This window comes from Barbatula barbatula (assembly GCF_947034865.1).
Source record: "Barbatula barbatula genome assembly, chromosome: 10".
Classification (NCBI taxonomy): domain Eukaryota; kingdom Metazoa; phylum Chordata; class Actinopteri; order Cypriniformes; family Nemacheilidae; genus Barbatula; species Barbatula barbatula.
Window position 1 is genome coordinate 2130318 of NC_136773.1, and position 13622 is coordinate 2143939.

The 13622-nt window shown below is 36.4% G+C and overlaps 1 protein-coding gene across 2 annotated transcripts; it reads left to right on the plus strand.

Moving 5' to 3' along the window:
* Positions 1-2443: 2443 nt before the first annotated feature.
* Positions 2444-13196, plus strand: wt1b (WT1 transcription factor b). Of its 2 annotated transcripts, none has more exons than XM_079466472.1 (9): positions 2444-3154; positions 4729-4851; positions 5031-5121; positions 7887-7967; positions 9464-9563; positions 9944-10082; positions 11507-11596; positions 12007-12099; positions 12218-13196. In XM_079466472.1, the coding sequence occupies exons 1-9, from the start codon at positions 2749-2751 to the stop codon at positions 12337-12339; spliced, it is 1245 nt and encodes a 414-aa protein (XP_079322598.1). In that variant the 5' UTR covers positions 2444-2748; the 3' UTR covers positions 12340-13196. The 2 variants fall into 2 exon arrangements, with proteins under 2 accessions (XP_079322598.1, XP_079322599.1); XM_079466473.1 differs by having other exon boundaries at positions 12007-12090.
* The last annotated feature ends 426 nt before the right edge of the window (positions 13197-13622 follow it).

The window sequence follows — 13622 nt, forward strand, 5'->3', positions numbered from 1 at the left end:
ATGTTATTTTCATTATTTGCTTCATCTACAATTAAAAGATTAACTCTACAACTCCAACATTCTGCTTAACTTAAAAGAAACTAAATCAAACAGATTGGAAACAACACAAGGTGAGAAAAACGTATCTATAGAAATATTGTTTTGAACTATACATTTGTCCATGGTGACTCCAAAGTGTTGAATCTTAGGTGGAGTTTTATATTAAAACTTACTTGATGAGCCATATCTGCAACCATGAGAAAAACTTTTTCTTTACCTTAGTCATTGGGAATGATGCAATGACGCATGAGTGCAGCTGATAGATTTCCTCTGATCTGCTGTTTGAGTTGATTTTACCATTATGACCTACTTATATTTCCAATTTAAATGCATTTCTGACAAATGATGCTATTGCTTTATTTATTGTATTATTATTATCAGTTGTAGTACTAACAGTACTGTGACATTCTTATGCTAGTTATGGCTCAGGCCTCTACTTTGATGTTTGACGTTGATTTCAAACCTGTATGATTTTATTTCTTCTGTAGAACACAAAAGTAGATATTTTGAAGAATGCCCCCATTGACTTCCATTGACCCCCATTGACTTCCCTTGTTCGGACTCAAAACCAGCGAACAGAGTAATGTATACATGTCAGGAACAACTTAGAGGTGAGTGAATTATGACAGAATTTGCATTTTTGGGTGGAGTATCCCTTTAATGCTCAGTTTAACACACAGTAATAATTTCTATGTAATAAAATCTACGTTTTTGCAAAAATTTTGTCAACGCAGCATAGTTTAAATAAAATTTGTAGACCCTGTGTCCACTGAAGGAGTTATTTTAACCACTTTGACTTTAGTTGACTGTTGAACATGCTTCAAATTCACTAGTTGTGAAATCCATATTCTATGGAGCTGAAGCACTTCCTTAAATGTATCTATTTTTTGAACCTCTGTACTGTGGAAAAGGGTATTTCCATGGTAACAATATATTGCAATCCTTCTATCGGTAACATGTGACGTAGATTTTAGAGATGTTGTAACATCTGCACCTGTGAAGAAGCATGTTTCCTCAAAACAAACCTTTCTGAAAGCTTTGGCCTTCTTTGATACTTGCCCTTGCTGCTTTATCTGCGTGTCTCAGATCATTTAGGAGTGTGGACGATCTTGACTGTGTGCTTGTGTGTAGCCTTGAGTTATGAGCCTTTTAATGTTTCTGCTTGTCTTTGCCGGGTTTCATGTGCAGAAATGAGTTGTGTGAATAGTGCATTTCTTTATCACATACAGTATTTATGGCTTGTCCCGCTGTTAATTCTCTGACCCCTCATTTTTTTATACGAACACTCTATGATATCCAATGGATGTCAGTGTCACGTTTTATTAAAGTCATAAATCTAGGGTGTTTTTTCTTCATTTAAAACTTTTTGGTGACGTCCAAATGATTGTCGTTTTAATTCTTGGTGAATGTTGTCATTTTTATTACATTTCAGAAAATCGCTACATTTGCCATGCTGAAAGAGACCTGCTTTATTCTTTCGAATGACCTCTGAATCACTTAATAGCTTTTCAATCGCCTTTGTCCTTACATAACTACTATTCCCAAAAGCTCCACCCTAATATACATTTAAGCAAGAATAAACCATGCAACATGAGGAATATCCTTCTGTCTAACAGAGAAACATTTATCACATCAAAGGTGCTTCTTAAAGCTGCAATCTGAAACCTTTGTCTATACTTAAAATGGAAAATTGCAGGTTGTACTTACCTTTATATTTACATTGGTATGTACTTGCTCAATATGATTTTTGTCTATTGAATTATATTGCCTTTTATATCAATCATTAGTATTATAGCGTGCGCATTTTAATGCAATGTGACATGCATAGTGAGCAGGATATCTGAACTACAGCGAGGAATTCTCAAATTCTCAAAATATGTTGTTTTCTTTTCCACAGAGGTTTTAAACATCATGAGAGTGATAAAAATAAGACAGATATGTCTTTATGAACAAAATAAATGTAAGCATTTAAGTGAACAAAACAAAGAAAAATGAATCCAGTAAAATCAATGACATTTCCTAAGAAACCCTTTTTTACTGGGTGGATCAAAACCTAAACATGGGTCACACTTCTCTTCTGACAGGGATTTAATCAGTTCATTATGACAGAAAATAGTTTCCCAGCTCTTTTTGTTGACAAATTATGAATTTGTAAGAATTTTGTGGTGCTTCCATAGCATATATCTTATGTGAGAAATCAAACATAATTGAACAATGAATGCTGATGCTGGCAAAAACATAAATAACACACACACGCGCACACACACACACAAATATTTACAACAAGCATTTAGTCAGAAGTGGATGGAAAGTGCTGTTCAAGTAATAGATGAGTAATGTAAAAAAATGTCACAACCCTTCTGGCTCCTCCTCCAGGCATGATGGGATGGTTTTTAGAGTCGACAGACCCAGACAAATCTCCAAGAGTGAAGTTACTCCTACCTCAAACTCCCCTGATCGCTCTCCATGTTTTTCTCTAAACACCTCACCTATCACTCCTTCAATCTCCACCGATCTCAGGAGCAGACAGAGTCCCAGAATCTGCTCGACTGGACCCCTTGTTGGACGTTTTCAGGCCCCTCACAGTCCTCTTTGCTGAAGATCTAGGAGTTCATCATTGTTTCGAGGCATCAGCATTTGAAACCTCTGCGTTTTTCTGAAAGAGAAGATATTTGTTTAAATGTGCTGGACCTAAGAAATCTTTTCCAAATGCTGACAGAGTCGTGTGGCCTGATGGGAACGGACATCAGAGACAGTAACGCCTTTCTACCAGCGGTCCCGTCGCTGGTCGGGGTGAACAATAACTGTTCTATGCCTGTCAGCGGAGCTCCGCAGTGGGGGCCGATGCTGGACTTTCACACAAGCTCCCCGTACGGATCTCTGCCCTCCCATCCGTTCATCAAACAGGAGCCAGGCTGGGGGTCTGCGGACCCTCATGAGGACCCTCACTGTGGTCTGGGGGCCTTCACCGTACACATCTCAGGGCAGCTCACAGGAGCCGGAGGCTGCAGACACGGGGCTTTTACAGATTCTCCTTCTAATCAGAACAAGATGTTCTCCAGCGGGCCTTATCTGACAGGCTGTATGGACAGTCCTCCTGTACCACGGAACCAGGGTGAGACAGCTGCCCGTCTCTTGTGCCTCATATTGAGCATGTCTTAGGTTCTACTGTCTTTGATGGGAATCTGTTATGGGGTTTACTCTAAAGCAAAGAGAACGAGAAACATGTGCTTGTGTGTGGGGGTGTATTTGTTTGGCACTTTTAAGGAAATTTAGGACTTACTCATAAAGGTCAATTCTTACTCTGAGGATATTTGGTAACACTTTATTTTACAGTGTATTTACTATAAATTATGCAATATTACACACCCTAATAATTACACACCCTAATCCAATCGCTATAGAAAATACACATAGTTCATTATTATTAGTCACTATGTTATATATAAAGACACTGTAACATAAGACATATAAAATCAAGTGTAACCGAATATATTACTGAAAAGTTTATTTTACACTTACATTGAATTTCAACATTTAATTCATTGATACATTTTATATACATTTTATAGTAAAACGAAGCCATTAAGTGTAAAGAAAAAATATTTTCAGTGCTTTATTAAATTTTCTATAAAATAATTTAAGGATCCAAACAAATATTACAGTAAATGTACAGTACAACTTATTTTGCAGATCATAAAAGTCGATTTTTAAGTTGATCAAAACCCTGTTTGCTAAACAATATTATGGATCGATTTAGTGTATGCATTTGGCAGATACTGTGTGTTAAAGGGCATTCAAGTTATACAATTTGCTAGTGGGGAACACTAAAAATGTTATAAAGACCGTTTTAAAAGTGAAAATAAAAAACAAAGTTGTGTTGTAGCTCAGTAAACCGTTGCAGCAAGCATATTGTCATACTACATACATGCTCTTAAATGCTCTTTCTGTCTTTGTCTTTACTGATGCCTTACAGGACCATAAAAACCTCTCAAAGCTTCTCTACCTCTAAGCTGAGGGATCAAAACCCAAATGTTTTCTGTCAGTGTGTTTAAATCACAGGACTGCTGACACTGCACTCTTATTCACCACATCTATGCAAACTTGACTTTACTCACAATGACATATCATCTTGACATAAAATAATACCGATGCCATGCAGATTCCAACTCCAGATGCGCTACAGTTTACAGATACTTTTAAGTACTTTTATACCTATCGTTTGATACAGAACCTTCGCAAATCGGTTAAGAAAACTCACATTGGTAAGTCTGAATGCAAGATGGCCCTTAAAAATGAAAAAAAACTCTCTCCTTTCCAAATTTCTGATGTGAATGGAATAGTTCATCTTAAAAAAAGATAATTCTGTCATAATTTATTCACCCTGTTGTCTTATATTAAACCTGTGTGATTTTCTTTATTCTGCAAAACACAAAAGAAGACAAATTGTTTGTCTACTGTTGGTCTCCATTGACTTCTTCCATGTACACAGTTTTCTGTTACCAACATTTTTCAAAATATCTTCTTTTGTGTTTTGCAGAAGACAGAAAGTCATACAAGTTTAAGAGGGCATGTAAATAAGGACAGAATTGTCATTTTGAAGGTGAATTATTCCTCTAAGTTGACCTGGTGTTGCCTGTTTCAAATGAAATTAAAAGCGGAAACGTTTTTGCTGTCTCTGTCTCTCAGGTTATGGTCCAGGGACACTGGATGGAGCTCTCAGTTATGGTCACACACCTGCGCACCACACGCCATCATTCCCCAACCATTGCTTTAAACATGAGGACAACATGTCTCCGCAAAGCACCATGGGTAAGAATCATTTCTTTGCTACCATGCCAGTTTTTTCTAAACCAATGGTGTGGATTTCTCTGCATTCTCTGTTAGTTGTCCTGTAAAAATTGAAAGTGTGAGGCCTCGATACATTTAGATTTTTTTATATAGTTGCATGTTGTAATATCTCTTTGGGTTTTGTCTTTGTGAACACACAGGTGAGCAGCAGTTCTCCGTCCCCCCACCGGTTTATGGTTGCCATAGTCCTCCTGACAGTCAGACGCTGCTCTTGAGAAATGCATTCAACAGGTATCTTCATTGGTTCATCATGTAGGCTACACAAGACACATTACACACAGTTTAATACAAAAAAGCCACAACATTCAATCAACGTTTGTAGTTCTTTTTTTCTGGCATCCTTGTGTGTATTACAGAATGTTTTTATAATTTGCTACACAAAAATGATTAAAACACATTAACTTTTTTTTAATTCATTTTTTAATCCAACGAAACATCAGCCTAAATATTATAAAAAAGCTAGAAACAAAAATTTCTACAATTTTTTTTTAAATGTTGCCTCAAACAGAGTCATAAATTGTTAATTGAAAATAAATCAAAATGTAGCTTAAACTTAAATAAACGTTAATTCATATTATATAGTGACCAAATAAATTAAATAAAAAACTATTTAAACTTTAGAAAAAAAACAAATACAAACAAAACATTTTTAAAGAAAAGCTCATTCAAAATATGAAACTGCAATAAAACTGAAAACAAAACTGCAAACACTCAAACTTATAAAGAGTTTGATGGCTTTACATGGTCAGGACACAATAACAGATTTTTAAGGGAGCACAAATACTGTATATACTTGTGGCTAAACTCTTTTAATGCAACACCCTTCCCCATTGAGCCTTACTTGTATGTACAGTACATTGCTGTAAATGTAAAGTTTGTCTTGATTCATTATTTACAGATGTTTTACAGTAAATACTGCCGAAATATTTTTTACCCAGAACATCCACCTTTCAAACTAGGAAGGCAGACAGTTGTGGGTGTTAGCTGTGGCATAACCCCCAGCATTCAGAGTCCCAGTCTGCATGACTCAGATAAATCCTCTGTAAGTCTGCAGTGATCGCTGTTTTCTGCACAGAGGTTAAGAACTACACAGCACCTCTCAGCAGGCCAAAATACACTCACAGTGATCTACTGCCCATTTCCTCCGCATTTCTCTTTACTTCGCTGCCTGGCCCTCCCCATACAGAGAGAGAGAGAGAGAGGTTACAAGATTTTGGCAATATTGTAAGAACACACTATTGTCCAGACAAATAAAATGAAATTAAAATAAATAAAAAAGGACTAAATTAAATCAACTGATTTGAATTGAATCGAAGAAAAAAAGATAAGGATGAACAAAATGTACCAAAGATGGGGCAAAAACTAAGTTGCTTCAATAACATACACAAGGCACCCCTACAGCACTATATCAAGTCAGAAGAAAGAAGATCATTCATATAGCTTTGAAGATTGGAAAATCAATAAGGATTAGAGAGAGAGAGAGAAAGCAAAAGAGGCATGTTTCAAAGAGAACTTTGATGAAAAAATATATAAAAAAAGAAGTGTGTAATTATTTATTACATTTTTTATTATTGCATCAATTAAAGGTCAGCTTTTAAACGCTCATTCAATAAAAATTGGTAAGACCCGAACACACACTTTTCTGGAGCTTAGAAAGCTTTTGGAAACCACCACAGAAGACACAAACACTCGCTCGCTCGTATCACAGCGGTACCGCTGCACTGTGTTCTGGTGACCCCGCGAACTTTACTTCTTGGCGATAAAACTCAATCCCAGGGAACGCCAAAAGATAAATTCCAGTGTAGTTTTCATCACCAAAGTCTGGTCTCTTGCATTTCGTAACACTGGAATGAGCTGTAATGGAAAATTATTTAAGAGACAGCCATGTGCAGACCATAAACTACTAATGAAATATCACTGGACTGTTCCATATGTAAACTTTACTAATACAATACTACAATACTCATATTAAATTATATTAATACATTTATACTACTACTACTAAAAATAAATGATATTAGTATTAAATTAATAATAATACTAGTACTACTACCACCACCACTAATAATAAAAATAATGATACATGAACAACTACCACCAGCACTACTACTACAACAACTACTACTAATAATAATAATCATAATTAAATACATTTTGTAAAATCTAATAATTATACCACTACTACTGCTATTACTACTCATTATAATAATAATAATTATATTAGTAATACATTCATAAATAATCTACTACTACTACTATTACCTACTATTACAACTAATTATACTAATAATAAAACAATTATATTATTAATACATAAATACATATACTACTACTACTACTACTCCTACCTACCATTATAACTAATTATAATAATAATAATAATAATAAAACAATTATATTAGTAATACATTACTAATTATACTACTACTACTACTACAAATTAAAAATAATAATAATCTTATTATTTTATATTCCTTGTAAAAAAATATTTTCATTCAAAGTCTGATCACTTCCACAAACTGCCCAGCAATCCACATGACATCACACTCTTGCATCATCATGCCAGGCACCGATCTCTCCAGCCAGATACATGTGTGACGTGTGTGATATATGGCATGTGTGTGTGTGTGCGCAGTTTCCACAGTGTTTAGTTTACCATGTTCTTTTAACCAGCAGAAGTAAATAATCCCTGTGAAACATCAGCACACCACACTGCTGACAGTATCTGCTTAACTTCAACACTACAACAAAACATCAAGAAAACAAGCTTATTAAGGGGATTGTTCATCCAAAAATCATTTATTCACCTTCACGTTGTTCAAAACCTTTATGTGACCATTTCCTCTGTGAAAAATGTATTTTGACAAATGCCTAATGACAACATCACTTTGTTTTACATTTTGGTACTTTGTTTGTTTGTTTTTGTGTCTTTTGTCAGTCTGTAGAAACCGAGTAGTTGGGTCACCTGACCTGTATGTATCTTTTTCCTCTTGCAGTGATGGTCTGTATCAAATGGCGTCTCAGTTGGAATGTGTGGCCTGGAACCCCGTCAGCCCTCTGACATCCACCATTAAGAGGTACAGACTCTTACTGTCACCAGCTGTGGTTTTGAGATCTGTCGCTCTATTGGCTGCTTTACCCGTCAGTCAGAGGGCTCTTCCTGTCAAAGTGGACTGTTCTGTGCAAGACTACTGCAAAAGACACCAGATTTACGGCTTTGTGAGACGATGCTATATGCCCTAAATGGTGTTGGTTTTAAAAGCAGGACAGTTCTATCCACTGACACTGCTCTGCATTTTGAAACAATTGTGAAGACTGAACTAACAGCAAGAATTATGCTGCAGTGACAGCAGAGCGAGATAAGAGCAGATTCTAACCCAGTCAGCCAGTCCAACCCAGATAAAGTGTCTGACTCATGTGTGTTGAACGGACAGTGAGGGATAATGTGTGTTTGTGTGTGAGAGAGTGTGTGTGACAGGGAGAAACAGAGAGAGAAAAAGAGAGAGAGAGGGTATACTAGAGGTGTTACAATACAGTTCATGATTGAATGCAATACACCATACTGGGTTCACAATTACGACTATATCATGATATTATGAATAAAATGTGAAAACCCAGCTAAATTCATTTAGTAAGTTACTGTTTTCTACATAAAATCATTCTACACACACAAAAAAACATCCTGTGAAACATGATCTGCTGGTAAATAATAAACATTATAAGACCTGTCACTGAAAAATAAAAATAAGAAAGAAATGTAATAAAAAAAAAAAGCTGAACTGTTAAAAATAACTTCTCATAGTGGTTAAAGTACAAAAATAAACCAATTAATAAAACGATATTATGCAGTATGATGACGCAGGTCACATGTTGACAGCACATCCAACAGGATTAAACATAACAGACATCATATCATAAAACAATCATCATAGATCTGAGATACTGTAAATATCCATGTTTGTATCCACGTTAAACCCCTACTATATACAATTTTCCTACGTGAACGCGTCAAATCACTCTCCCTTGAGTGGCAAAACGCAATTCCGCACAACATTTCAGTGTCCAAGGACACCTGGTTCCAACTGCTTTAAATTTCAGCGAATCCATTTTCTGCATGATTTACCACTCGAGGGGGCGTGTCATGGAACACATGCAGGGGGCATGCATCTAAATTTATTTCCCTCTATTTGTTTTAGCTCATTTCTTTGACTGATGACTAATACGTACTATTGCCAAAAATAAAAAAGACAAAAAAGGGAGAGACAAAATTGTTAAAATGAAGTGATATAGTCTGACTAAAGGCCGAGATGAAAGCAGTTCACAATTGTTGGAATTTGGGGTTGTGTTTGAGTTATTGTGTGTGTAGGAAGATGTGCCATTGGATCGGGTGATCAGGACACAGGACAGAACATTGATGCAAGCTGTCCAGATAAAAGATTTGGTTTCCAGTCTCTTAACTCCAATTGCCATGACAACCAGGAGTTTATCTGCTGAATGAATAAATGAATCGGCTGTGGGAGGACTTATCTAGTGTTGTATCTTTTTGACCGGTCTCTCTCTCTCTCACACACAGTTCAGGTTATGAGACTGAGGCATCTGCAGCAGCTCCTGTGGTGTACAGCTGTAGCGCACAGTATCACATACACACACATGGTGTGTTCAGAGAAATGCAGGTAAGTTAATACAAAAAACACCTTTCACAAGACAAACATTACAAGCCCATAATCTTAAATATTTAGAGACCCCCACCTGAGCATCAGAGGGGTCCAAGACCCCCCCATCATCTTTCTCATGGTCCATTAACAGTACAGGTTGAGCTCGACCTCTCAGCTGTTACATCATAAAGTCTTAACATCAGAGTCTTAGAAACAGCAGAAAATGTCCAGAGATCTCTGTGTATATTTTAAACATCATATGCTGTTTTTACCCTTTAAGGCTTTTGAAAGCTAAACTGATGTTTAACAGGCCATGATAAGAGCGTTTGGTCTAATGCATGGTAGAGCCAGGATTGGGTAGTTACGTAAAGACACATAAGTTTTTATCTGTTCTCCAGGATGTGCGGAGAGTACCAGGCATCACTCCCTCCATCGTGAAGGCCAACGAGAAACGTCCTTTCATGTGTTCATACCCCGGGTGTAGTAAAAGATACTTCAAACTGTCCCACCTGCAGATGCACGGCAGGAAACACACAGGTGAGCTGCCAGCTGACATCACAGCAAACGTGTTAAATGTGACTGATGCACCTGCCTTGATCTTCAGAAGAAACATCATTATAATCTGATCCAGAATTTATAAATGAAATAGTTACATTATATTTATATCTCCCTGCTGTTTAAGAACAGACCTGTAACTCACGTGATCTTTGCTTTTTTCTTCTTAAAAAAACGGAGCAGATGTGATTTACTATGTTAGGCAATAGGCTGGAATTCGTTCATAACAAAGCTGTATGTCATCCGTGGATTTATTTGTTTAGACCTGAAATAATATTGGTCGGCAGACATTGGTGGCAGGGATTTATATGAAATGTTAAAAACTTCCCCGTGACTCAGAGGAACATTAACTCATCAGATCAGGTCTCTGGACATTCGGATTCCGGCTCTCAGGAATGTCTCACCTTTTATTGCAGTAACAGTGTCAGTCTGATAACTGTGATTTCTATGAAAAACACAAACTTACAGTGAACTCGGGGTCACTTGGTGGCCGGGTCTGCTTTGGTATCCATGGCAACATCACAAGAGAGGCCACAACCCAATGTGTTATTATTCTTACTGTACGTGTGCATTCACAGACCAAGAAAAGTCCCGTTGCATGCAACCACAAATAATGACCCTTGTATCGTGACAGTTTTTATCAAAACATTGCAGTACAATTGTTGGCCAGAATAACTATTTCTTAAACTATTATGAAATAATACAGCAACTTCTTCAAACTGGAGACTTCTGTTTAGGGACGTTTTGTCATTTATGGTTTCACAGCTGTCGATTCCACAGATAAATCAATCAGCGTTAAATTAAAATATATCTGTGGCGCCCCCTTGTGCAAGCTTAATGTAAATGACAGACAAGTCGTCGTTCAGCTCAGTGGGTCTTAACATTTTGGACTCCATACTGTATTCAACAATATTCTAAGACCCGCTCCCACACACAAAAACTCACAATTTCTACCAAATAAAACATTTTATAGTATTTATTTATTAAAAAAATACACTCTTAAAAATAAAGGTGCTTACAAAGTTCCTTTAATTCACAGTGATGCCAATAAATAACCAATTTTAGTCCCAGAAAAAAGAAACATTCAGTCAACTTCTCTTTCTTACCTTTTTATAATCTGTAGAACCTTTATTTCACCTTTGTTAAAGGTTCTTTGTGAGACAAAAAAAAGAAGGTTCTCCTATGACTTCGTGAAGCATATTTTATTTTTAATAAAGTGTATAACAGGAAATATCTAGATTTTTTAAATGTAGGCTCTTTCCATGCTCATGCTGTCAATATGAGGCCCCCTTGGAAGTCAGCTGGGACCCCTTTATGGGGCACGGCCCCAGGTCATCAATGGCTCGGATGATTAACTCGGGATGAGAATGAAATAATGATAGACTAGTTTTGTCTTGTATGTTTAGGAGAGAAGCCGTATCAGTGTGATTACACAGGCTGTGGCCGCAAGTTCTCCAGATCGGATCAGCTCAAGAGACATCAGCGTAGACACACAGGTGAGGTCATGCACACCCCTTGATGTCCTTCGTCTTTCTCAAGAGAGCTCTAAATAATAGTTCATAAACCCAAATGAAATGATCAATTACAAAATTATCAATTACAGTCCATGTCTGTTGGCTTAAAAGACACAAAAAACCTAGGCCTATGCTTTACAGGAAAACCATAACCAACAAACTTGACTTATTTTACTATAGGCATATACAAGTTTGTATTTGATGGTATTTCAAAAAAATCATTCTGAGCATTTCATCAATAAAATTGTATAAATTGAAGTATAAAATGTTTTTAAATCAGGCATTTTTATTATCCACATAAAATATTTTTCATCATACAACATCCATTATGTGTCTGAAGCCCACTGTAGTCGTGTGTGTGTGTGTTATCTATTCTCTGTGGTGCTATTTAGGAGTCAAACCCTTTCAGTGCCAGACATGCGAAAGAAAGTTTTCGCGCTCCGATCATCTCAAAACACACACACGGACTCATACAGGTAAAACAAGTGCGTAAACCTTTTTTGTCTCAAACTCTTCAAAACATTTTTTTGATGCATGTGAATAAATTCCATTTGAATATGAGGACTTTAACACGTTTTCTCTGTTCATCACCATCGTCATCAGGTGAGAAACCCTTTGACTGTCGCTGGCCCAGCTGTCAGAAGAAATTCGCCCGTTCAGATGAGCTGGTCAGACATCACAATATGCATCAGAGAAACATAACCAAACTCCAGCCCTCAATATGAGACACTATAAAAACACACACAGACAGACGCCGAGACAATCTCAATAGATGGACCACGACCAGATGAGCTGTTAACATGAAGATACAGCCACAGGTGAATCTGCTGCAATGATGTTGTCAAATGCATTCATTAAAAAAATGTATGACCTGGAATATTCAATCGTTTTCCCCGCTTTTCTTCAAAATGTCTTGTTCTGTAATTATAAAGTTTTTGACCTTATTTAAACAATAATCTGTAAAAAAGGAAATCTTGTTATAAAAACCTGACATTTTCTGGCAGCTGGGGTGCCAGGAAATAAACTGTAAAATAAGAGGTTACATTTACCCCTGTTTTGCTTGTAAATGTGTGTCAATTTTCGGTAGTTTTGGGGTTTTTGACCGCATTTCAAAAAATACATTCTGAAAAAAAACAGTACAATTCCTGTGTTTTGACATTTTACATGGAAATTCTGTGAAAACAATAACAAATTACAGTTTTTTTACAGCATGGAAGCATTTTCCATATGTTATATATGGGAACAGTGCGGTTTACAATGAGCAATATTTAACATCTTGTTTTTGTAAATAAGGACTCATTTTCAATGTGCATTATTATTACAAATGGTACAAATTGTATGTACATGAACGAAAAGTTGATTGCACTGGATATATTTTTTGTGCACAGTCACAGGTTTACATGATTTGAAAGATCCATTTAAAAAGTGAAATTTGACTAAATTGTTCCTACAGTAAACTCTGCTTCATCTTAGTATATATTTGTGAAGTGCTGTGTGTAATTCTTTTCAAGATCCACTGACAGAAATGCAAAACAATATACGTAACCGTGTGTTCAGAGGTGTATAAAGACCTTACATAATGATTATGCGTTATGTTTTTATTATCTTGGAATGAACTCTTTCTACATCCCCTTACATGGGATTCACCATGTTGTTTCTACAGTAGCCCTAAATGGACAAACTGCTCTACAGAGAGTGTTTCGTTAATACGTTATCTCCTTCAGCAAAGCAGTGAAAACTAACATTTTTGTGCTGTATCAGCCACCAAAGAGAGGGGTGGAGAGAAGTGTTGCAATTCACAACCTCACCACTAGATGCCACTAAAGCTTAACTTTTGATTAAAATACATTACACAAAAAGCACAGAAAAGTTGAACGTGTACACAGAATATTGAGTTTTGTGGACAAATTGCTTGGATCTTGGTTCACTTTTAAGCATGTAACATTCTGAGTAGCACCAATGCTGTTAACAAAATGATGAAATCATGTGAAAAATAAGATCTTTACTG